At 38.4% G+C, this 25,014-nt stretch overlaps 4 protein-coding genes and 1 pseudogene across 9 annotated transcripts; 2 read left to right on the top strand and 3 right to left on the bottom strand.

Moving 5' to 3' along the window:
* Positions 1-388: 388 nt before the first annotated feature.
* On the bottom strand, positions 389-4,847 carry LOC135586806 (uncharacterized; annotated as a pseudogene).
* Positions 4,848-6,052: 1,205 nt separating this feature from the next.
* Positions 6,053-10,999, top strand: LOC135633245 (basic leucine zipper 34-like). Of its 4 annotated transcripts, none has more exons than XM_065142503.1 (5): positions 6,053-6,181; positions 6,927-7,548; positions 9,526-9,613; positions 9,697-9,823; positions 10,473-10,999. In XM_065142503.1, the coding sequence occupies exons 2-5, from the start codon at positions 6,956-6,958 to the stop codon at positions 10,679-10,681; spliced, it is 1,017 nt and encodes a 338-aa protein (XP_064998575.1). In that variant the 5' UTR covers positions 6,053-6,181; positions 6,927-6,955; the 3' UTR covers positions 10,682-10,999. The 4 variants fall into 4 exon arrangements, with proteins under 4 accessions (XP_064998575.1, XP_064998574.1, XP_064998577.1 ...); XM_065142504.1 differs by having other exon boundaries at positions 6,055-6,181; positions 6,891-7,548; XM_065142502.1 differs by having other exon boundaries at positions 6,053-7,548.
* A 2,424-nt stretch (positions 11,000-13,423) lies between these two features.
* On the bottom strand, positions 13,424-14,081 carry LOC103979632 (uncharacterized). Its single transcript, XM_009395801.3, has one exon. The coding sequence runs from the start codon at positions 13,955-13,957 to the stop codon at positions 13,424-13,426; it is 534 nt and encodes a 177-aa protein (XP_009394076.2). The 5' UTR covers positions 13,958-14,081.
* Positions 14,082-14,413: 332 nt separating this feature from the next.
* LOC135632736 (2-Cys peroxiredoxin BAS1, chloroplastic-like) lies at positions 14,414-19,945 on the bottom strand. 2 transcript variants are annotated; one of them, XR_010494768.1, is made up of 3 exons: positions 19,698-19,944; positions 19,325-19,399; positions 14,414-14,882 (listed from the first exon to the last, which is right to left on the bottom strand). XR_010494768.1 is itself a non-coding variant. In XM_065141466.1 (3 exons), the coding sequence occupies exons 1-3, from the start codon at positions 19,845-19,847 to the stop codon at positions 18,804-18,806; spliced, it is 249 nt and encodes an 82-aa protein (XP_064997538.1). In that variant the 5' UTR covers positions 19,848-19,945; the 3' UTR covers positions 17,494-18,803. The 2 variants fall into 2 exon arrangements, 1 of the variants encoding a protein (XP_064997538.1); XM_065141466.1 differs by lacking the exon at positions 14,414-14,882 and adding an exon at positions 17,494-18,827 and having other exon boundaries at positions 19,698-19,945.
* A 1,759-nt stretch (positions 19,946-21,704) lies between these two features.
* On the top strand, positions 21,705-23,217 carry LOC135633539 (B3 domain-containing protein Os11g0156000-like). Of its 2 annotated transcripts, XM_065143097.1 has the most exons (3): positions 21,710-22,445; positions 22,525-22,673; positions 22,755-23,217. In XM_065143097.1, exons 1-2 carry the CDS (start codon positions 21,887-21,889, stop codon positions 22,671-22,673), a joined length of 708 nt encoding a protein of 235 aa, XP_064999169.1. In that variant the 5' UTR covers positions 21,710-21,886; the 3' UTR covers positions 22,755-23,217. The 2 variants fall into 2 exon arrangements, with proteins under 2 accessions (XP_064999168.1, XP_064999169.1); XM_065143096.1 differs by having other exon boundaries at positions 21,705-22,673.
* Positions 23,218-25,014: the final 1,797 nt, after the last annotated feature.

A 25,014-nucleotide genomic window follows, 5' to 3' on the forward strand; every position in this document is an offset into this window, starting at 1 on the left:
TATAATCAAGTGTAATAAAGGTTTTATTTACGATTATAATCCTATAAAATTATTTAACTCGCCTCAAACTTTCCCGATGGATCCAAGAAAAATACAGTATAACTAATTACTCTACTGATTTTTCTATTATTTGAGTATTTCAAGAGTTTTCAAGTCTGATCTGATAACAAAATAAATCATCATCAATCTATTCAGGATTTTCTTTGAGTATTTAAGTATATTAAAATATCATATATTCAAACCAAATGTTGAAGTTTTAAAACTCCATTTTTATATTTAAAATATTGATGACGACGAACTGAATTTACTTATTAAAGGTTAAGGGTTCATACTATCATCCAACAATATATTATTCATCGTAAAACGTCGATTCAACATTTATCATCATCATTTACCATTTAAAAAAAATTTCTGTGGATTACATTTGCACACTACAAAACAATTTTAAGTGTTCCCTCTGAACACTTGTGTCAATTCTGCAAGGGCTTATATGTAACTATCTCTCCAGAATATGGATCGATCTTTCTTCCCCATCATGAAGTGCTCCTGCAAATAATGATGAGGTCCAGTCGAAGGTACCACACTGCAGCCCAATCTCCCACACCCAAAGCCTCTTCAGAATCCATGATATATAGCTTAAACTGTGTCCATGCATGTCCCCAGTCCCAAAGCACTGCCATCTCCAAAAAGGCTAGGAGAAAGGAGAAGAAAAGATTTCTAGGTTTGCAGATAATGCTAGCAAGTGAATTAAAGATGGCAAAATCAGGAAAGAAAAGATCTGTATCTCTTTACATATGCTATTTCTTTTGTAACTTCTAAAATCCCACAGGTTACAAAATATTAAGTAAAAAAAAAAAGATCATAACATTAATTAAGCTTATAGTTTCATGAAATAGCTAATAGGTCTAATGAAATTGATAGCAAGTAATGCGTGTGCCATGTTAGAATTAAGTGGGAGAAAATTTTGAGTCTTTCTCACCCAGATTGAGCACATTTTGATGAAATAGTTCTTGAACAATACATGAGCATAAGCAGCCAACAGCAAGGCAGCAGGCAAAAGCAGCATCTGTCTCAGGAAACACAAGCCTAGTTTACATTTTTGTATGCATGAGGGGCAGAGAAGCTGGCCATAAGATATTACTAATCACCGGTTAGCTTCTCAATCATCAAAATTTTAACCCTTTGTGTGTCTCAGAGATTCCTTCTCTGACATTATGGATGACATTCTGTATCATTAGTTAAGACAAGGAAGAAACTACAGAAGAAGCATTGAAAACCAAGATAATATTGTAGCCCACACCAAAGTTAAAGTTGGACAAGAGAGCAAAGAAAGATGGCTAAACTTACCTGCATGACATGGTTCACATATGCACAATCACTCAACATGAGTCAATACTGATGGTTACAGCACCGGAATGGAGTCAGACAAGCAGAACTGCATTTATACAACCATCATTCTCAGGTTCATTTGTAACTTGAGCATATTTTCCTGCATGACAAGGAGGCAAAAAGATTAGAAATTTTCTAAAACATGGTGATTGGTGACGAACTTGATTTGTGGGCAACATTCTCACCCCACACTACTTTTCCTCCAGGTGTAACAAGACCAAGCTCACTCACATTTACCTGAAATCAAATGTACAAGACGCAAGTCTCAAGTCTGTGTAAGCTGATATCATCTTCGGTTTTCTTGTAGGCAACTGAAGAATCACTAGGTCTTTGGACAAATTATTTGCAATATATTGCCACTTCTGATCTCTTTTGAAAGAAAGAAAAAGAAAAACCAGTGAGAAGGATATTGAAAATTACCTCAATGATAGTTCCCCTTGTGATGACCGTTCTTTATCCCAATTATGTCGAGATTGAAGGTGCATTTCAGTTCGGGATGTGTCACATTGGCCTTTGTGAATCTCAAATCTGTTGGTCGAAGAAATCGCTCGTACTTTGGCGGCTTTCTTGTGAATCCTGGTCCAACAAAGGTGGCCTTTGTAACCATTCTCTTCCACTGATTGGGTGGTCAGTGTAACTGGAAAATTCTTTGATGTTCCTTTGATAAAAGAAAATACAATCAAGAGGTACTTACAGCAGCAGCAACAACAGCAGTAAGCCATGATGTCTGAACTATAATCAAGATTCAAATAAAATAAGTTCTTGAAATGTGATCAGAAGAAATTCTCATGATGAATTATAATGAAAAATGTGATCATAAGAAAATCATAAATACCGCACGATTATGCAGTTTTTACATCATAAACAACAAGAGCAGCAACAACTACAAGGACGTGATCTCCTAGTTTGAGATGCAATGGAGGTCATATAACATACACTAATCCCTAAAACTATGTTCCCTTTGTTTTTTCATAAAAGAAAATTGTAAGATAAGCTGAATTCACACTACATGTCAAACTGTGAGAGGACAAGAAAAAAAGATGATGCTGCACTTTTAGCTTCCATATCTAGAAAGATTCACAGTTCCACAATCCTCTCAAAAGCACCATCTTTATATTATCTCACTGCCGAAAGAGCAGCTATTTTCTAAATTAAAAGATACCTAAAGTATCACTGGTAAACTCACATCTTACAAAAGTCCTCTCCATGTTCAATTCCTAATGGTTCAATTGCTTCTTTGTATTAAACCAAAATAAAAAATTCGCTGATAACTATACAATATGTATAAATCTTTAAGTTCCCAAAATAACCACACACAAAAACTCAACTCATATTTTCATGCCTCGGCTCAAGTCAAACAAGTTTAAACTCCTAATTTCCTATTCAGATGTAAAACTAAATTGTTTCCGGTTTCAAATATATTTAATGGGTGATTCAGAGGTAGTTAACCCCAATGGCTGGCATTTTGACCTCTAGGTACCATTCCCAAAATAAATAATGTGCATTAACTGAAATCTTTGCACAAAAAGAAAGCAAGAAAATATACATCTTCCAAAATCCCAAGCAAACATAATGGTAATATTTAACTAGTCCTTTATAAAGGTGAAATATTAAAAAATATAAAGAAACTTAACACAAGTGATTGGTACGCTGACACAAATCTTCCACCATGCTAGGATAAGTGATGTGTCAAAAAAATCTTCCACATTTACCAAACTTACTCTTGCTTTTGCCGGATTGAATAACTTTAAACATCTCTTCTTCTGCCACAGGTCTGACCTGTTAAAGAAGAAAAATGGTACATCCATAAAGTGGTCTATAGGTTGAAGGAAAAGTGTAGGAGGACATTAAGAGAATCAATCAACACAAATTTGTTGCTTTAGATTTTATAATCCACAAAGGAATGTCTTAAGAGTGAAAGAACATATGAGAATAAAGCACAGAGGTTAGTGAAAAACAATTTACCTTTGGTAGAGGGACCTCCCATTTTCCAGCCTTCTCCTTCCTCTTTTGCTTAATAGTATTACTAAGGACCTACAGATTAAGCACGACAAGAAACTTCTCATCATATACATTCACATATAGCAACAAAAGGTTTTGCCAGAAATTTTCATCATATACAAGTACATAGTCCAATAAAAGGCCACAGAGAGGTAGTGTTGACCTTCATTCTTGTCGTTGTGTCACGATCCAAAAGATATGCAGGAATGGCTCCCTCATCAACCTTATCATCTACCTTTCGCCGGGATGAAGATTCTGCATGCACTGCAAGCCTGTAAAGAGAACATAAGTGCTAACAATTAAAAATATTTTCTTTCACCCCCACAATATATGACAAAAGATAAGCTTGTGAACAACAAAAGCATCAAGCCACATAAAAAGAAATGAAAAGAACCTCTGGAATTTTATTGCACCATTGAAAAAGCAAAACACAATGCAGTGCAAAATCCTTTAGTCAACATTTTAGAGCACATACAATTGTCGAGTCCTCTCATCAATTATTGTGTAAAGCATATATTTTGTGCCAGAACCATCTAAGATATGTTCCTAAATAATTCCACCAAGCAATTAAGCCCTTCTTCTTTCCTACATCAATTTACATCATACACCACATACCATGTTGCTAGATACAACGAATCATCCAAGGTAAATTCCTAGGTAATTCCACCATGCACCTCCATCTTCTTCTTCCCTACCACCTAATTTGCATGATATAACACCTCGATCAAGCAGAAAATTGATACCAAATTCAATGTTGTTAGGTCCATAATCAACCATAATTCATGCCCACTGCAACAAATTTATCAATCACTTATCGTTTGGATGGATGATAACTCTGTCAACGATCATTTCAAGAAAAAAAGCAAACCAATTTGTTGTTGATAAAACCTAATTAGAAGACATTGTTTTATATGAAAAGGGAAAATTAGGCATACGTCTTCTTCATCGTCGCTTTCTCCGCATAACGTTTCTTGGCAAACATCTTTGCTTTAACACCGAGAACCTGTAGTCACCATATGAACGAGTCATTAAACCTGCAGTAAACCGAAAAAATTGTACTCGAATAGCGAACATCAAGAACTTAAAATAGCAATAAACGAACAAATTACAGATTATATAGAGGATAAAGAAAAAGAAGGGAAAACGACGAAACCTTTTGCGCAAAAGCTGATAGCTCGTGGACTTCACGGGCTCCCTTCTTCCTCTTCCGCTCGAAGTGGTCGAGCCGGTACCCATGGCGCTTTCGGTGAAGCTCTATGAAGTCGCCTTGCGGCTGCCAACGGCGGCAACGAAACGAATCAAAGCCGAGAGTGAAAACGAAGGAAGAATCCCACCAAGCGATTCACGCGCTCACCATAGCGGCGTTGAAGTCAGCGGCATTCCAATAACTCTTAAGCTTCCGGCAGATGGCGTGGGGCTTTCGATTTGGCCGGCGAGGGAAGAGCGGTGGGTACAGAGCTCTCGGTACGGTCTTCCGCGGGTGACTTAAATGAAGGTCAATTTATTGCTTCGCAGAGTTCATCTAACCGTTGATCTGGTTGAAGTATTATTGAGATCTGATATAGTCCGTCTGATTCCGGCTGTCGTTGATCGATTTTGTTTGTTCGTTGAGACCGCGAGGAATTCTAAAATCCGTTGAACCGCCCAGAGACGAAGAGCATATATATATATATATATATACTCCTATTATTTTGAACATATTTTTATCAACCACAATTACATATATTATATAACTAAAATTTGTAAAAACTAAATTTAAATTTAGAGGGATAAATATGTGATACTGTTGGGTGACGAAAACAATTAATATTTTAGGGAACTATATTTATCTTTACTAAATATTTTTAAATAAAAAGTTAAAAATCCTTTTGCTTAGATGAATAAAAAGAAGAAAGAAAATAAATTTGTTGCATACATGCTTATCACCATGAAATATTTTTAATGCCTACACATAGGAGTCATATGCATTGGTCTATTAGAGGTATCATGACACGTGGACCATTTACGTGTATGGTTCGGTCCACGTATGTGTGACACCATATCAGCACCACTATTAGAATAATGTTAGTGGGTCCACTGAACCCATGCAAATCTCTTATATTTTAATCTTATAAGAAATTTTGTTTGTTTCCTTAAACGAAATTGAACCCAACCGGTCACCCCGGAATCGAACCGGCAAATCAAACCAGACCGGTCGATTCAGTTTCCCGATTCGACTAGCTCATGTCTCACTTCTCATACACAAGAAGCTTCATCAAAATCCAAACAAATAGATAATATTTTTCCCAAAATATTATCTATTTAATTAAAATTAATAATTTTGTATTCATCTATCATAAATATTTTGGATAAATTCCAACAAAAAAACTTCTCTGTGATTTTTTTTATGTTTTTCTACATATATTCTTATTTCCCATAATTTCTATAAAAAATAACCAAATAAATAGATTTCACATTCATCAAAATGCTATAAGTCCATTCAAAAATATATATATATACATATATATATATATAAGATTTAATTAAAAGACAACATATGTATATATAGGATTGAAATATTGATATATGTATATAAGAAAATTGAGAGGGGTAAATATGTAAAATCGTTCGATTATAAAAGCGCTCTCTCGTTTTGCCTTCGCTTTCAAGTGGACTGCTCTGGTGATCTCTCGGCCTTCTTCGAGGCATCTGCCAGTAGTGTCTTCTGCACGCTGCCATCATCCCCTTCCCCCCCACCTTCTCTCTCTCTCTCTCGCTTCCCCTCTCTCAATACCCCAAGTAGAACAACCAGGTACGCCGACGAGAGCCGATCGAGAACTCTCTCCTCTCCCCCAAAGCAACAAGATCTCTGCTCCCATTCCTTCTTTCTTTTCCTTTTTCTTCTTTGCCCTTCTTTTTCGAGTCTTTGTCTTCCTTAATCCAATGCGGATCGACCGGTTTCCGAAGCTCGAATCCGTTTCTGTACGCGTTTCAGGTTTTCTTGTTTCTTCAGTGGTTGCGTTTTGGTCCGCGCTTTTTCTGTTTCGTTGCCGTTTTGATCGTTTGTTTTATATTGTTTCTGTGGGTCAAGGTTGATGGCGTGCTTAGGGACACTGTTTCATTGCTCTCCCGTTTAGCTCTTGGTTGGGTTTTAGTTATTCGAGTTCTTGTTTGGTTACCGAGCGGTGCCGTGCGTCTTCTTGGGTATTGCTAGGGTTTTGATCTCACAAGCAGCTGTAATGTTGCCCCAATCCGTGCACGCTTTGAGATTTCGAACCCAGACGATGATGGTGTCTTTCGTTTTCTCTTGCACGGCGTCTCTTGTAATCGATCGATGATGACAAAGATTGCCATAACGTAGTTCGGTTTTCTTTTTTCCTTTTTTCAATTGATGTTTTTAGGTTGAACTCTCCGTTCCTGAATACTTCTTTCAATGTATTTTTCTGGGATCCTTCTTTATTTTCATAATTTGCTTGTTTGATGAATATGTGTGTTCTTGGTTTTGGATCCTTTTATGTCAGAAATAAAAGGGAAGCAATTTGCGTGGTGATTTTTAGGTTTTGAGGGGAAATTATCTCTTCGCATCATGTCTCGGCCGGCCCCCCTCCCTCCTCGCTGCCCCTTTCAGAATAGGGGAGTGACACGCCGAGCATTGGAATCTAAACCTCAAACCACACAGACAGATGATAAATTGTGCGCCAAGCACCATAGGTTTCCTTCCCATGGTTCCCTTCTAGATGAGCAGCCTCTATGGCTCGATGACCTTTTGACCGACCCAGAGATTAGTCCTAGGGGGATCTCTCTGCAGAGATCCTCGAGTGATCCAGTAGCACTTCTGGAGGTGGCTACAAGTTTCCACGGTCCTATATCTCCAATTACTGAAGAAGATGCTCTGTCCGATGGTATCCTCCATGAATCACGGGAGTCCGAGGAAGCCAGCGAAATTGGTTATGGGTTTGAGGTTGGGAACTGTGTGTATGGGCCTAACTCGCCAAGGCAAAAGACTAAAATGGACGACTTAGAGAGCTCGGTAGTGACTGCTTTGCTGAAAGATGTTCCGAGCAACCCACTGCAGTATCTAACTGTGGATTATCCAAGCACATCTGTTATAAATGAGTTAAATGAAAAAGAAGATTCAACTTCATCAGGCAATCTTGATTCCGAGAGTATATCAAGAAGGTAAGCCAGATTCTGTTCATTCAGGGACAAGTCTCTACTCATTTGACCATATGTATTACCTAAATCAGGGACAAGTCTCTACTCATTTATTAGTCATATCAAAACATATATATCTGCTTAGATACATTGTGAAAATCTCATATTTCTTGATTTTATGATCAAGTACGCAAGTAGTTTGCGTTAGATATATTATACATTTTGTACACTACTAGCATGTTATGATGGCTAACATACTGGAAGGATAAGCATTGTGAGATTAATAAGCTTTAGACTATATTGAATCCTAATTAGTCATGGAAATAATGTAGCCTTTTGTATGAGCATAATTCTTGTACCTGTTTTTAATAGTGCCTTAACAACTAGAAAATAACTTTCCATGTTGACTGTGGACATCCTGTTCTACATATTCCTATCAGCTTTTGGACTTCTTTTTCGTTTACTTTTTGTGTATATGTTGTGTATATCCTTTTGTGTCTTTAAGGGAAAGTTAAGATGGTGCTATTCTGGCTTCAAGAATTTCTGTTTTCTACCTTTTCTGTTTGTCTGATGTCAGACTCCTTTCAGTGATTTGCAACTCTAGTATATTGGATGCTTACTAGTGACCAAAGACCCTCAAGCATCACCCAATCATCATACTCTACTACATGGAAAAGAGGCAGAATTTTTGTAAAAAATATCAATATGTCTTTCCTATAGGGTTGATTTTCTAAGGATTTTTTGAAGTGAAGATGATGGAGTTTAGCTCAAGGTCAATTTCATTATGTTGGTTATCTTTCACAGTATAGTTTTAAGTTTTTGAGGTAATTTAAAGTATTTTTAATTGCGATGGTATTCAGAGAATGTCTATATGACAATGACAACACTGATGTTGTATCTGCTTTTTCTGTCGTATTTTCTGTTTCGGCATAAACAAGTTTAGATTATGATAATCGAATGATTTCATGGCCATGCATATAAGATAAGCTCGCATTGCCCATGCCATGTTTTGAGGCAAGGTAGTGAGCCAACTTGCTGACGCTGGTATCCTTTGTGACATGATGGTGCCATCCTTTCAGCATGAGGCAAGTCATTCTGCAAAACCAATATCATTAGTTCTGCCTTGCTTGTGATTCACTGTCGTGCTACATAGTTCAAACTGTATATACAAACACTGAGATCCATGCATGAAATGTTTTGGAGCTAAATTCATGTGCCAAATGCCTTTTGTCTGTGCAACCCTTTGAGAATATGAAGTCACAAACTGCAAGTCATATTGCTATAGTAAAGTTTTGGTTCTTTATGGTTATGGTAAAAAAAAGGGTTTCTTCCCGAGTGGCTGTTATTTCAGTCAATTTATTTGGAAAAACAGGTGGTAAATTGGTAGATGATTTGGAGTACACTTGTGCATCCAAATGGGCATTGGTCCTTATCTAATCTTCTTTTTCTCAGGTTGAATATTCTGGTTCACTGTGTATATATAAAAAATATAAGAGAAGAGCTGCTGCATATGCCTGCAGGCTACATTATTGTTTTTATGTTGAGGGTTTCCTTTGTTTCCAAGACAATATCTGGAAGCCTTGTGATATTATTCTCTTAATTGAAAAATTGTGTTCTTGATGCTGGTTGTATGTATGTTATTCTCTTAATTGAAAATTATTATTTTATTAATTGAAAATTTGTTATTTATATGTTGAGGGCTTCCTTTCTTTCCAAGTCATCATCTGGTATTCTTCTCTTAATTGAAAATTATGTGGATTTAAAGCTGGTTGGACTAGAGGTGAGTCTTAAGTGTGTTGTAATAGAATTCTTTTTATGATAGCTTTTACTGATCTCATTATGTTTCAAATGTGACATGTTTCATAGCTAACATGATCTTTTTAAGATCTTGTTTGGTTTTCAGCTGCTCATCTTTTCTTTACCTATGCTATATGTGTATCACATTCTTGTGAAGCACCTTTCCCTTTCCACTGGAAAATTGGTGTTTTTTATCTTACACAGATACTTCTTCAGGCGCTCAGGTCAGCGTTCCAGGGTTCGTAAACTCCAATATATTGCTGAACTTGAGAGAAGTGTTGACATACTTCAGGTAATCATGCAATTTTTCTTGTTTTGGTTCTCTCCCTGGTTTTTCTTGGTGGAAATTTCATTTTAGCTTGTCTTGTTTTGCAGACACTGGGAGCAGATTTGGCTGCAAGAGTTGCTTCTCTGTTTCAGTACCGTCTTGCTTTATCTGTAGAAAACAAGAAACTAAGGCAGCAACTAGCTAGTCTTCAGCAGGAGAAAATTATCAAGCATGGTATGTGATCCCCCGTTCCAAGCCCCCATGTCCTTGTTCTTGTCATATTCACCTGCTTCACTAAATTTCTATGCATCTCTGAAAACCGTTGGTGTCTGCTTCCTTAAAAAAGAGTTGTATCCTTAAGGATCAAACTGGTTCCTTGTCAGCTCTAAAAGAAATCTGATTTTTTCGTCTAGACGTTCGATTATGGTTTAGTACTCAACTTTGCTTGATGCAGAGTTCGGTCCAATTTTTAATTTGGTTTCTAGTAAATTCGATTATAGTTGAGACATTCTATCTTTTGTCACTATATGATTCAAAGCATCAGAATCATCTTGAGTTTCATGTATCGTCCAACAGATAAACATTAATTTTTCAAAAGGTAATTGAACATTCGCAAGACAAGAAGGGAAAGAAGATTTAAAGAGTTCAGGTAGGCCAATCTCAGGATTTTAGCCAAAACAATCTTCTTTATATCTGTTAGACATTGTCAAATATGGATTATCTTTATCATTTTGCAGATCAACTGGGTGGCATGCCCGAAAGCATATCATAACTGTGGCCTACATTAGCTAGCAAAGATAGGAATACATGCAGTAACATATACCCGCAAATCCTGCTTGTTATTATCTCCCTTCTCTTCATCCGGAATTGCTACATTTGACAGGTCAGCATCAGTCTCTGAAGAATGAAGCAGAGAGGTTGAGAATGATTTATGGGCGCCACCGGAGAAGCAAAAGTGCCGCCTTGTGCTTTGGTACAAGTCCGTCCGTCGTCGTCGTCGATCCTTCACCAATCGATTGGCAAACGTTGGACTTGGGAAAGCTCAGTCTTGGTGGGAACCAAGTTTCTATGAAGCATGGATTAGGTCACTGATGAAAGAAGACTGAAGAATTCCAACACAACACCACACCGTCGTTTGCTTGCTAAATCAGGTATTGTAGCAGCAGACCCTTCCTTGCTTGCCAGAGGTAAAAACCTAAGACTTAGTAGTTGTTGCCGCCCAATCTTTTCCCCTGCAAATGTGTTTACTGTGTGCATAAATTTTGGTCTAATTACCTGAACTTGTGAGCAAGGGAAACAAATCGAGACATGACGTAATATTAACTAGTAGCAGTGATCTTGTTGTTGTACTGGAGAGCTGTCAATGGATCTCCGTCCTCAAAGCTCCATGTCAACTCTCTTTCCTCTTAAGAGTGGTCTCTACTCTGGTGTTGGTTGCTCGGTGTGGCAAATCACGTATTCAAACGATTATGTTGGCAAATTGTCTCTCAGATCCGACCATGGTTCAAATCAAAATCAAACTGGGCGAGAATCGGAATGGAACTGAACTGAATCAATTGTTCTGAATCGAAGGTTTCAGCAGTTTGGTTTTGGTTCTTGCAATCTAACCAACAATTCTAGGTCTTGGAATATGGACCTAACGATTTCGATTTTTGGAATTTGGAATCCGAACTTAAAATTAGAAATTAAAATAGACGGTTCCGATTCGAAATTGGAGTCGCCTGGTGCAAAATCGAAACTATCAGTTAATTATTTTAGAGTCGATTTTGGTTTATATATATATATATATATATATATATATATATATATATATATATATATATATATATATATATATTGGGTGTATTTTTTATTGAAAAAAAAAACCAACATTTAATATCTTCAAATACACATGTGTTTGAATGGTGGCGACACCCACTACAACGTCTTCGACAAAAGGACTAGTGTGATTAGACTAACTGCAGTGTTACGTGAGCTCTCTCTTCGGAAATGAATGGAGTATTGCACACACCTATGAAGCTTAGATTAGCAATTATGATATAAAAGAGTTTGAACTAATGGATCACTGACTGCTTGGTTTTAGTTGTCGACAGGACAATAAGATGCATGCCACCAAAATGAATGGAGTAACGATGAGGGAAATAGCAGAGACTGATGATTATTGATCTGATGATCATGAGCATATTAATGGCTCGTTATGGAGGTTTAGTGAAGGTCAAAGTTTGCATGGTTCTAAAACACCAGCTTGGCGTTTGGATAATGGACTCTGTGAGATGCATTGTTTGTCATTGTTTCCTCATGCCGTGTGGTACAACGTAAAAGCAGCAAACACATTTCCTGCTTTGGTCTTCAGCATTTTTTAGACGTGTGAGATTTGTTGTTCATGACAGCTTTGTAGAAGTAGTAGTAGTAGTAGTAGTAGTAGTAGTAATTAATGATCACGAGATAATAACAACAAAGTCGTAACGTTCTAACTATAAGCATAGTTTGACTTGATGATACTTCTATAATGATAATAAAGATAGAACAATGACAGATGACAAGATAGTGAAGACAATACAATTGATGATGAATTGAAGCAAGCAGAGCTCTCAAATCCTGCACACTACTGCTGGAAAACTGAAAGGCCAGCGATCCAAGAAAGGAAAGCAAGCATGCTATCTCTTCTCTTCTCTGCATGCAAACAGAGCCCTTGGTTCTAAATTTTCTCCAAACAAGGAAGAAAAAGGTCCAGCATCTACAAGATGCATCTTCACCTTTCTATGTTCCAGACAGATACCATAAAGATTGAACTGATGATAATACCCATCTTCTTGTGACACTGCTGCCATAGATAGATTCCTAATGTCTAAAGCATGAAGTGCCTTAGAAGGCTGGTGTAATTTTTCTGCCCACCCACAAGCATTTCTACTGGTCAAAACAGACAATAAGCACCCAAGCATGATCTTGATCTGCTAACCCCACAGAAGCCATAAGAATGGAGATGGAGACCAAGATTTCTTTTCTTCATAATAGGATGAGGGTGGGTGATGGCAGACACTACTTGGCATCAGCTGACAAAGAATCACTGTAGAAACAAAGTTAAAAGAGTGCAGTCTCAGAGGGAACTCAATACAAACCAAAGCAGACTCCAAAGCAGCAAAGTGGTATTCTCCAGCTTTAGTCTAAACTTTGGGTGCCCTCCATGGATTCATGGATTCCTCATCACAGGTCCTCCTCATGCAGAGTTATTCCCACCACCAAGGATCAAGAAGAAGGCACCATAAAAAGGACAAACATTTATTGACTGAAAGCAGAGCAATTAATCCTCGTATGACCGTCCCACTGCCTATCCCTCATGACACCCATTACTACTTCTGAAGTAACACAGCCTTCCAACTTTGAAGAAATATATAGAAAGAGATTTAGGTCAAGAAAAAAAAAACAACAACATATCGTCATTTTTATATATTTATATATATATAGTGATTTTTAAAAAAAATCTTTAATTTTGAGTTTTTGTCATGCAATATTTTAAGTCTCTTGTCGGTCGCTATCTTCCACTATACCTTCGTCCTGTGCCGAGTCGTTTTGTGCTTGATAGTCTCACCTGATTGATCGTAGCCCTCGTCGATCGTCTCTTCTCCCCTTAGTCGCTTATGTTTTTGCGTACGAAGTTGATAGACAATGTCAAAAAGATTTTATCACGTCGTGAGGACACTCGACGAGAAAAATATAAAGTTATAGGTTTTTTTTATTTTTTAAAAATTCAGCATATCTTTTTTTCAGAAGAAAGAAGAATAATAAGAAGCTGCAGTAAGTTCTCATAAATTTGGCACGGGCGACCCGTACGTTTCACCTACGCAGCACTACTACACACTGACGTCCGCTCGGCCGCATGGCCGGCGAGGGACCTCCCGCGTCGCCTCCGTCCTCGGTCGCCCCCTGAGGCGGAGACGAGGACGGGGTGTAGAACACCGGGGACGCGCACGGCGTCTCCTCTTCCACCACCTCCTCCTCCTCCTCGCCGTCCTCGTTGATGGTGTACAGGGCCCTCGAGGGCCCCAGGCACATGGCGCGCCACCGGGCCAGGTCGCACTCTTCCTCCGCCTCCTCGGTCGCGGGCTTCGGCGGGTCCGCGTGCGGCCGCGGGGTGGCGCAGGCGGGCTCGACGCGGGAACGGTGCTTGAAGAAGAGGACGTGGTGCAGGAGCTCCCTTGGGTGCGGGCCGTGGCGGGGGACTCCGACTCCGTCGCCGAGCTCAGGCTGGCCGCTTCGCCGCCTTCGACGACGGCAATGGAGGAGGTAGAGGAGCTCGGCGGCCAGCCCGAGAAGAGAGATAGAGAAGACGAGTGCGAGAGCGAAGCCGAGCTTTGTGAGTCTGCTCATGCCGTGAGAGGGATGCCGAGAGACGACGAGATGAAACCAAACGACACCGAGACTTCAATGGAATGAAACTAAAGCGGAGAGACCGGTTGCTTAAACGCGAGTGAAGGAGGGACCGGCTGGAGCCGGTGTCACTTGGGGACGATAGTACGGAGCCCGCGAGGCCGTGTTCCGGTTACCTGCTGTAGCCGGTGACAAAAACTGGACTTGCATTTTTTTGCATCAAAGCCCTCAAGTTTTCCTTTAATTAAGTCTATTTTTACTTTTTAGCCCCTAAAACTATTTAGAATTTGCCTGCAGCTGTATGCTTAAGAAGGTATTATTACAGGAAGTTGTCACCAATGTATACATGAAGTTGCACATCATTGCATATAGACATGACTTGGAAGATTCAATCAATTGCAAGATGATGATACAACAGATTTTGAAATTAGGGTTCATGAATGGTGGCTATGAACATTTATGAACTAAGTAATTAATTATATCTTGGTTTAGCTTATGGTTTTGATTGGTCAGAGCTTCAATTCTGTGTTGACTTCTAAGCAATTTGTCAATGGCTTACACAAATAAATGTTAGAGCTTCAAACTTCACATACTATGTCAGACAATGTGACTGCCATTTTCCAAACATAAGACAGGATTTTAACTACAGAATAAGCTATAAACCACCTGCAATTTCTTCCTTGGCATTGTTAGTCTCTTAGAGGGATGTCTCCTCTTTGCAGTTGTTTAAATTCTTGATCTAGCTGTGATTGTTCAATCCATGTCATACAGTGCAGTAGCTTTTCCTGTCTTGCAGGCACTGCAGTATGTTCAAGAGAGCCAGACGAGGTTTGCTCTGCTGGGTGGAAACCGAGAGAGAAGTAGATGAAGCCAGATCCTAAACTCAGCAAGAATGTGATTGCAGCTGTGTCAAGCATTCTGCAACCTGAAAGATTTAGAATGGTTGTTGCAATTATCCCGTTGTGAGCTTAGCAATCCAAGTAAATTTTTGGTTTGCCAAATAATCTATAGAGTAAATAAGAGGATTCTACCCACATTTAATTCTGCAAATGATGGATACAGCTAAAGTTGAAGTTGAATGAGTTAATACATGAATAGTTGATTTGTTGTGAAGCATTATGGTCACTCTCCAGCTACTTCTAGTAATGCTGTCATGGACACATGCAGTTGATGAGGAAAGAGAAGACATTACCAAATATCCATGAAACAAAGAATTTCTGCGAGAAAATCCAAAAGTATGTCGAGTATTGGTCTGAACAAACTCGTCATTTTCAGTCCTAACACCAAGATTCATTCGCAACTTAGCTAAGGTTTTTTATTTTCTCTGGTGGGCGGCCTCCATATCATCAATCATGAAACTTGAAGGTGCTAATTAGCCTAACTAGTAAAAGTTTTGACAGTCCATTGTAAGGTCCTGGGTTTGAATTCCACCTTCGCCATTTACCTTTTGCATACAAAAAAAAGAACTCTAAAAAAAACCATTATCAATTACTTTACACAAACATCCATGAGATGGATTTTCTCACAAATATTTATTTTTCATGTATATTTGATAATAGCTTCTCTTATGAGAATGATAGGTTGTGCTTTTATGTCAACCTGCAAGATATTTGAATCGAACCGTGGCTAGGGCTAAGTCCAGCTCCCTTGTCACACGCATAGCATTTATGTCACCAGTATAATAGCAAGTAATCGAAACACAACCACGATACTATCTTCCTGAACTCTCACCGACCTAGTCAATCCTGCCTTCACCTGTGTTAAAGCAGTTGATCCCGCATTCATCACCTTTATATCAACTTTTCTTCCATAGGACATACGAGAATGTGCTCCACAAAAAAACTGCACCTTTAACTCTTGTCACCGACCACCCACGAGAAGCGCAAAGCAAAGTCTTCCATCGATAGGTTTATAAGCCAGTGAGCCACACTCACCTTATAGAAGAAAAAGAGAGAAAGAGGTGACTCTTGAGGAGATCATCTCCCTAGTAACCCTTATATGGAGGGTTCTGCATTTCTTTCTACCGCTGCTGCTCACAGTCACGATATGTGCAATGAATATCCGGACATATGAGGGAAAAGTGACGTCGCTGCAGCAGAGGAATTTCTATTGGGATTTGTCGGTCCGGCTTCGCCTGACAATGACAACTAAAGATTGAGGAATGAATGAAGAAAGCCACTTGCTGATCTGTTAGAATCTTACCCAACAAGAGTTTTATGATGTATGCTTTCTACCTTATAGTTTCATGCAACATTTGCCTTTTGATTTTGACGTTGAGTTATAGCTTTAGTAGAGATGAATCTTAACTTTTATCCCACGATCACTTATGTCACTGTCATATGACAACTTGTTAAGTCTAAATTAACTCAATAAATGCTTCTTCACGATAATAGCTGAATTTTCTTCCTTTATATTGATAGTAAAAACCATCCGAACCGTCTATTCTGTTTGTGTTGTATTCCTTCTATAGTATATGAAACAAAGTTAGAATGAATTATAAGACATTCTGTTAAACAGTTCTAGTATATTTTCTCCTTGAAATTTGGGTATGCAATGAAATAAATTGTGCAGACTCTTGCCACCTTCATCTGTATTTATCTGCTCTACAAATGCTCAAGTTTCTCTGTGCGTTGCATGTCATCATTTGTCTCAAGGGGGTTCACCTCAAATCATGATTTGTGAGAAAGCTTTGATCTTAGGATTTTACTGCTGAACATTATTGCAAAGGTATCTACCTAACTTGAACCCACTTGAGACAAATGATGACATGCAACACACAAAGAAACCTGAGGATTTGTTGAGCAGACATATAACACTTAATGACAGACAATTTAGACATATAGATGAAGGTGACAAGATCCTGTACAATTCATTTTGTTGAATAACCAAATTTAGAGAAAGTATACTTAAACTGTTTAACAGAATGTCTTGTAATACATTCTAACTTTGTTCTATATACTATAGAAGGAATACACCACAAACAGAATAGAAAGAGTTCAGATAGTTTTTACCATCAATATAAAGGAAGAAAATTCAGCATCTATCATGAAAGATGGCAACTGCTTCTTATCTTAGACAGAAGCATTTATTGTGGGATAAAAGCTAAGATTCATCTCTAGTAAAGCTAGAACTCAACATCAAAATGAAAAGGCAAATATTGCATCAAACTGCAAGGAAGAAAGCATATGTCATAAAACACTTGATTGGGTAGGATTCTAAACAGGCAGCTTTCTTCACTCGTTCCTCGATCTTTAGCTGTCATTTTCAGGTGAAGCCGGACCACCAAATCCAAAATTCTTCTGCTGCCGATGTCACTGTTCACTTCTCCCTCATATGTCCGGAGATTCATTGCACTTATCGCAACCACAAGAACAGCGACAGTGAGTGGCAGCACAATAAGAATTGCAGAACCCTCCATATAAGGGTTATCAGAGAGATGATCTCCTCAAGAGCCCTCTCTCTGTCTCTTTTTCTTTTGCAAGGTGGGTGTGGCCTACTGGCTAATAAACCCATCAATGGAAGCCTTCGCTTCGCGCTTCTTGTGGGTGGCCGATGACGAGTTAAAGGTGCAGTTTCGTTCTGGAGCACATCCTTGTGTGTACTACGGAAAGAAGTTGACATAAAAGCAGTGAAGGCAGGACTGGCTGCTTTAGCACGGGTGAAGGTGGGACCGGCTGGGGCCAATGTGAGTTGGGGAAGATAGCACTGAGGCCGTGTTCCAGTTACCTGTTGTAGCTGATGACATAAATGCCATGCGTGTGACAAGTGAGCTGGACTTTGCCCTGACCACGGTTTAGTTCAAATATCTCACTAGTTGACATAAAAGCACACAACTTATCATTCTCATAAGTCGAGCGTTCGAATTAAATAGCATTGGTTGTTCACCCAATATAATCATGTACTTATTCCCAATATAATGAGATAATTTGATCTGGCAATTGGATAACAAACAAGACTAATCATAATATGCAAAAAGAGAAACTTGATGCCACTTAAATGTTAGTGAAGACTAAATAAAACATGCAAACAATGACAGACAATTTAGACATGCTGTGACAAGATTCTGTACAATTCATTTTGTTGCATAACCAAAGTTCAAGGAGAACATATACTCTGGAACTGTTTAACAGTCAATGTCATTTTGTTCAGTATACTATACAAGGAAAACAGCAAAAACAGAATAAACAGAGTTCAGATGGTTTTTAGCATCAATATAAAGGAAGAAAATTCAGCTTCGATCATGAAAGGTGGCAACTGCTTCTTATCTTAGACAGAAGCATTTATTTAGTTAATTTAGACTTAATAAGTTGCCACATGACAGTGACATAAGTGCTTGTGGGATAAAAGTTAAGGTTCATCTCTACTAAAGCTAGAACTAAACATCAAAAGGAAAAGGAAAATGAGTAACAGTAAAACATAGTTCACAACATTAGAATTCTGATATGATACACCCAACAAGGATCATCCAATATTTCAATTTTGGGCAATTTTTTCAATAATGTAGATGACTATAATTAATTGAACGCAACTCAAGTTTAGAGTGTAGATGACAGTGACACTCTTAAACTCTTTGAATGAACTCACTTTCTTGAGCTCTTTGCTACCTTAAGCATCGGATGTTAACTTGACCTTGTTAGACACGCACCCGGTGTAGTTGTGTAGGATCCTTCCGCTTGAAAGAAGCCCGTTGTCAAGGGGGGCGAAACACAAAGGAGCAACCAACTAGAATGTTCTCAAGGGGCATTTGATTCTCAGTCGAAACAACATTCACGAAAACGACCAGGTTGGGTCAACTTTGTCATATCATGTTGACAACCAAAAACGACACTAACACATCAAGATTTTTCTAATGCAATTTGCACTCCATTGCCTACACAGGAAAGTGTATAAATGAAATGTCAACTAAGGAGCATTCCTTAAACAAAATGAAGAGGCATGCTTAAGTCTCAGATTCAGTTGCTGATGCAGAAAACAGTCTAATTTCAGGAATCACTACTTACATAGATAGACATTGGAAACTAATATAGATGAAGAAAGGTCAGTACATTGTCTATACAATGTATAAACTGACATGCAAACTATATGTTGCATACGCAGTATTTATTGCCCTCAGCCTATATATCATCGAATAATTGGTGAGCTTAGGAAATGCAATCAACCAAGATGCATAGCTTAATTGTCAGAATGTAAATATGAGTTCCTATATGAACTTTAAAAGGTCAACAGCATAAATCAACTTTCACGAAGAGCAGCAAAGAAAGAAATGCCCACATTAATACCTAGCTTGTGATATATCAAAAAATGCATATCTTAAAGATTTCCACACCTTCAAATAAGCAATCAAACCAACAATAAACAAGAGCATACCTTTATGAACTCCTCATAAAAAACAGCTTCGGCCTCGAAATCCGGTGCTTTTTTCCCCACTAATGGAAAGTGGCTCTGCAGACAACAATCTTTCACTCAATCAACGCGAAAAAAAGAAGAGAAAACAAAAACTTCACAACATTGCTAGTTTAGAAGTCGTAGAGAAAGTAAAATAAATCTTTTTTTGGCCCAAGCTATGCGATTTCATCACAAATATCAAACATCTCCACTAATCCAACCCATGACAACAATAAGCACCTCATTTTTCAACCTAATGTTCTCAATCCACCATGTCAACTGGAAACCAAAGAACACTAATCGACGCAAAATTTCTGCGATTGGGAAACGAGATAAAAATGATAGGAATCACGACCTCGGATAAGGCTTTGACAACGAAACTTCTTGAAGGAGATCCGGAAGCAGAGACCTGCCGGGCGGAGCGAGATCGAGAGCTCCTCTTCAGGCCGTTGAAGCCCATTGCCGTCCTCGACGGAGGCCGCAACGCGGGGGCCAAGGAGGCCATGCGTGCCGTGGCCTTCGGGGCGACGAGGTAAGGAACCGAGCCAGCCACGTCGGCGGAGCAGTCCCCCTCTCGCTTCGCTTAGCTGTGATTGACGGAGGAGATCGGTGTTGGGTTCTCTGTATACACCAGCGGAGTTGCACACGTGCCGTGCAAGTATCCGGTACGCTTACTCTGCCGATCATCGACCCACGCATCCACCTGCCATCTCTGTTACGCATTGTGATGGGGCTCGTGTGGAACCCACCAATTAGGTCAATGTTACCTCCATTCACTATTCCTTTATATTTTTTTCTTCTAAATAATACTTTTAATTTAAAAATATTCAAAATATCCCTCAAAAAATTTTATCAATTTTTTTAATTAGTTTTCAGTATTGTCATTTGGCTTCTATAGTATTTTTTTAATATTATTCTATAATATTTTATTAATATACTGAAAACATTATAAATGTTTGATTAATGTTTAAAGTATATTTAAATTATTTATAGTATTTTTAAGTAGGCTTTATTGTGCGTGCCTATGTTGTAGTGGTCAAAATAATGTAACAGACCTAAAACATTGTGACAGACCAAAATACTATAATGTGAAAAATATTTTAAGAGATTGTTTGGATAATTTTAATTTAGGAGTACTATTTGAAAAAAAAATAAAATAAGAAGCATTGATTGAAAAATACCTAAAATATTGATATTTTATAGAAAAATAACCCATGTTTGTATGTTAGGTAATTTATGTAAAGGAAATCTCATTAACTGAATTTTTAGTATTTTTATTAACAAAAAATATATTCTTAATATTTTAATCTTTTATGTGCTCGAATCAAAATTGATCATATCAACTACCAACAAAATCGATACAGCCCATGTTAATATTATAATCACAAAAATCACTAAAATCATAACACTAGAGACTAAGAATCATTCAAGAACAGTATGAAGAGTTGTAAATCCCACAAACAACTCCAGCACTCATGAACAAGTTGCATTACATCTGATCCTTGTACACATGAATGTAGACATGAAGAAAACTCAATTAAGCTTTTGATCATCAAAAAAATGGAAGACAAAAGAGAACTGCAAAGAGATTCTTGGAACTCCCAAAGAGGTCTCAGTTCATGCACCTTGAGTTATAAAATCATCGATCATTGTCCCTCAGCTCCCCCAACATAAACAATGCAACTCCGTACAGTTCCATGAATTCCACAGTCGATTCATGTCCTTGTGTTTAGGGTTCATCCCCATGTGTTCTCTTGTCTCCTTGTCCTCATAACCTGCATCCCTGACCTCAAGTGATACCCACTTATTTTATGTGTGCACATGGAGAAAGATGGTTGTGAGCTGAGGATATCATATACTTGAGAGAAAGGGTGGCAGGTGGGTTGCATGATGGGGAAAGTGTAGGAGGAGAGCATCAAGATCACATTACATGTCACAGCAGGTGAGATAAAATGACTGTAGAGTGAAGGATTTGTGAGAACAGATGAACTGTATCATCACATTTCAAGCATCAGAAGTCACTGAGTTTCTTAGAGTAAGCTTTGATCTTATTGTAGAGATATGTACCTCTCAAAATGATGTCATGCAACACATAGAGAACCCTAAGAATTTGTAGAGCAAACATATAACACTTGAAATACCTGTTGGAAGAACATGGAATATATATAATTGCATGGGGCTCAAACTATATGGTTGTGATGAGGCCACAATGGCAGCTCTCACTTCTAAAGACCACCACCTGGCCATTCCTCACCAGCTCAATATATATATGCATATATATATATATATATATACATATATATTTGCAGCATAGGAACTATAAACCCCCACATGTTAAACAATGGACACCAAACTCCCACACATGCTCAGATCAATGCATCAGACCTCTCCCTTGCATCTGTGTCCTGTACATGTCTCTTGCTCTTGGACAATAAAAATATTTGTGCATAGACTATAAATGCATGGTAATAATAGTTACATGCTTCTCAACTCTCAGCACTGCATCATCACCACATCTCTCCTCTTCCGCTACCTCTCACATATATGGCACAGCATCACCCACAAGCTCGGGCTTGGGAGTCAGCCATGCTTCTTCACCACCGTTATTACCATCATCTCTACCACTCGGAGCAGGAGGAAGCCCCACATGAGAGAGAACACATGTTTGAGAAGCCCCTCACACCAAGCGACGTAGGGAAGCTCAATAGGTTAGTCATACCGAAGCAGCATGCCGAGAGGTACTTCCCACTCGACGGCGGCTCGGCGGAGGGAGGCCTTCTGCTGAGCTTCGAGGACGAGTCAGGCAGGGTGTGGTGGTTCCGGTACTCGTACTGGACCAGCAGCCAGAGCTACGTGCTCACGAAAGGGTGGAGCCGCTTCGTCAAGGAGAAGAAGCTGGACGCCGGCGATGTCGTCCTCTTCGAACGCCCGCGGTTCGGGGGGCGGGACCATTTCTACATCGGTTGCCGGCGTCAAAGCCCGCCGCCGGCTCACTCCATGACCGTGCCCGACGGTCCAGAGCCGCTGAGCCCGGTGTACCACGCTGCTGCTTGCTCGTATCCGGCGAGCAACACAGTAACACAAGACTGTCTTCTTCATGAGGGTAAGATGTGGCATACATTTCAGTATCATGGAATCACCAATACAAGGACAAGGAATTCCTTAGTTGCGTCCATGTACAGGAGAGCAGAGGAACGGAGCAACGCGGAGCGAGACGAGGCGATTGAGACTCTTCGGCGTAAATTTCGACTGCGGGCCGGAGCCGGAGCCACAGCCTATGACCTCAGCCTCATGGTTCTTGCCAGGAAACGCTTCCAGTTCTCAGCTATAGGTTGGTTAATGGTTGATCCAGTGCATGCATCTTCTACATGTTTCCTCTGTCTAATGAATCTGATGGTGCGCATGTTAACAGGAGGTCCATCCTCTCCTCTTCCGAATGGCATTGTTGATTTGACTTGCGAGGGCACTGGGCACTGGTGGAGGTGGGCAGGTGGAAAGAGAAGCGTCGGAAAAGAGGAGGGGAGGGGAGAAGAAATCCCTGGATTTCCGGGCATGCGATCTCTGCGTCCCTTTTCATTTTCTCTTCAACGATTCCACTGTAGACGACCTGTCGGGTCCGATGGATGGGATATCTGGTGATGTTTCAGGAAACATCAGATCCAATTTGCCTTCCATGTTTCTGAAGAAAGAAGAACAGAATCTGATGAGGCTTCCTGTACATGTTGCAGTTCCACCTGCACTTTCTCTTTCTTTCCTGCATGAAATGAACAGGTGATTGGTGAGCATGGAACACCATCATCTTCATTAAACACCACCATGAAACTATATGGGATTCTAGAAATGAAAGAAAAGACACCTGTGGATCTCCCTCTGCCCTTTCTAACTTTGTCCTCCATTTTGTGTCCAGGAAATATGCTAATATGATTTCCAAGTATGCTCAGTTGAGATGAAAGAGCATTTATTAGGCCATTATGGTGAATTCCTTATTCACTCCAACTTGTATTATTATATATACATTCACATGTAGCCTCAACTTGCAGCCTCAGATTCATAAACTTAGAGCCTTCTTGGTTCTCTTCTTTATCTAATGCCGTGCATGAACCTGGAAGAACAGAAACCAAGAGGAGGAAGCAACCAAGATTCATCCGAATGGAACTTTAGTGGATGATTACTCGAACCATATCAGCAGAAAAGATATCATGTCTGCTGTTGAAGGAATGAGCCATGTGCAGGGAACCTCCCTTCTTCTTCTCTGTCTTCTACTTCCATGGATGCAGAACATCGACACATGAGACATGAAGAATCTGCAGTTTGCTTGGCTGTGGGAGGAAACCTCCACCAAGACAAACCCAAGATAGAAGGTGGGAGTTTTGGGGGATGTCTTCCTGAGGACAGACAATAACACAATGGCAAAACAAACAAAAAAAGATAAATATTAGTAATATTGCTAAGCTGATTTAAATTTATTAGTGGGAATAAACTATAATAGAATCAGGGTTCTATTGCTATGTTGGATATAAACCTGACTAAATTCAAGATCTCAGATGACTTGACTGTACCTATCAAACTTTGATTATTGACAGATCTGTATTCATTAGTCATCCAATGACTTTGATTATATTTTTTAAAATATTTAATATATTTCTATCCATTCTCGAGAGAATATATACTACAAAATAATATTTTTATTTTGCTCTTTCAACAAATTTATTAGCAAATGGCTATGTTCTTATTGAAGATCCAATTCTTTTATCTTTTATTGTTTTGTTTTGTTTTGGTCCTTTGTAAAATTCCTCATATTCTTATAATTATATATGTCTCTCCAATATATATTCATTCTAATTTGGATATATCTAATTATACACTATAAATTAGTTTAATAATCTAATTATCATAACAATTCATAAATCTGACATCTGCTGTGGACCAAATCCATTGAACTAATAATATAAAAAAATGATCATCGACCCAAAGTTGCCATGTAAAAATTGGCCATTAGAAATATTTATCAATTAGTAAAGAGACTCAAAAATAAATATAATTTGGAAAATTAAAGAACTCAAACTAGAGTATGAGGAATATTTTATTTTGTAGCTCATGCATGACCTCACATCATCCTGATCAACTACATGACAAATTCTAATTAATCATCAATTGTACTTATATCAACAACATTAAAGAAATTATTGTAATCAATCATAATGATGTATTTTAACTAATTTAATCTTAAAGTATAAATCTATTCAATAACAATAATCTAAGTTTGAACTACTAAACATGCATGAAATAATCGTTCTGAAACTCAAATCAAATTTTCTAGATTCTTATATTAGTATGATGATGATGATGATGATGATGATGTACGAAACACTTTTATCAAAAAATAAATATTTAAAATATTATTTGATATATTTGAAGTATTTTAAATATTAGTTTGGTAATGGTTTATCAAATCTTCTTATTGAGGATTTTAAAACTCAAATTGATATATTTTTTATAATGATAGAGTATTTTAGCTAATTTAATTTTAAAGTATAAATTAAATTAATAGCAATCATGCATAAAATTATCATACCCTCGTATCCAAGATTAAGGATTTGAAATCTTATTTAACATATTTTACATCTTAAATATCAGTATGGTGATGATGTATCATACTCTTTTACTATAAA

The sequence above is a fragment of the Musa acuminata genome, chromosome BXJ3-3 (assembly GCF_036884655.1).
Source record: "Musa acuminata AAA Group cultivar baxijiao chromosome BXJ3-3, Cavendish_Baxijiao_AAA, whole genome shotgun sequence".
NCBI lineage: Eukaryota > Viridiplantae > Streptophyta > Magnoliopsida > Zingiberales > Musaceae > Musa > Musa acuminata.

Coding starts and splice junctions, on each gene's coding strand:
- LOC135632736 (XM_065141466.1), bottom strand. CDS start 19,847: ATGGCCTCCTTGGCCCCCGCGTTGCGGCCTCCGTCGAGGACGGCAATG. Junction 19,400..19,697: donor TTGTCAAAGCCTTATCCGAG/GTCGTGATTCCT, acceptor TGTTGTCTGCAG/AGCCACTTTCCATTAGTGGG. Junction 18,828..19,324: donor TTTATGAGGAGTTCATAAAG/GTATGCTCTTGT, acceptor TTTCCTGTGTAG/GCAATGGAGTGCAAATTGCA.
- LOC135633245 (XM_065142502.1), top strand. CDS start 6,956: ATGTCTCGGCCGGCCCCCCTCCCTCCTCGCTGCCCCTTTCAGAATAGG. Junction 7,549..9,525: donor TCCGAGAGTATATCAAGAAG/GTAAGCCAGATT, acceptor TATCTTACACAG/ATACTTCTTCAGGCGCTCAG. Junction 9,824..10,472: donor GGAGAAAATTATCAAGCATG/GTATGTGATCCC, acceptor TACATTTGACAG/GTCAGCATCAGTCTCTGAAG.
- LOC135633539 (XM_065143096.1), top strand. CDS start 21,887: ATGGCACAGCATCACCCACAAGCTCGGGCTTGGGAGTCAGCCATGCTT. Junction 22,674..22,754: donor CTTCCAGTTCTCAGCTATAG/GTTGGTTAATGG, acceptor GCATGTTAACAG/GAGGTCCATCCTCTCCTCTT.
- LOC103979632 (XM_009395801.3), bottom strand. CDS start 13,957: ATGAGCAGACTCACAAAGCTCGGCTTCGCTCTCGCACTCGTCTTCTCT.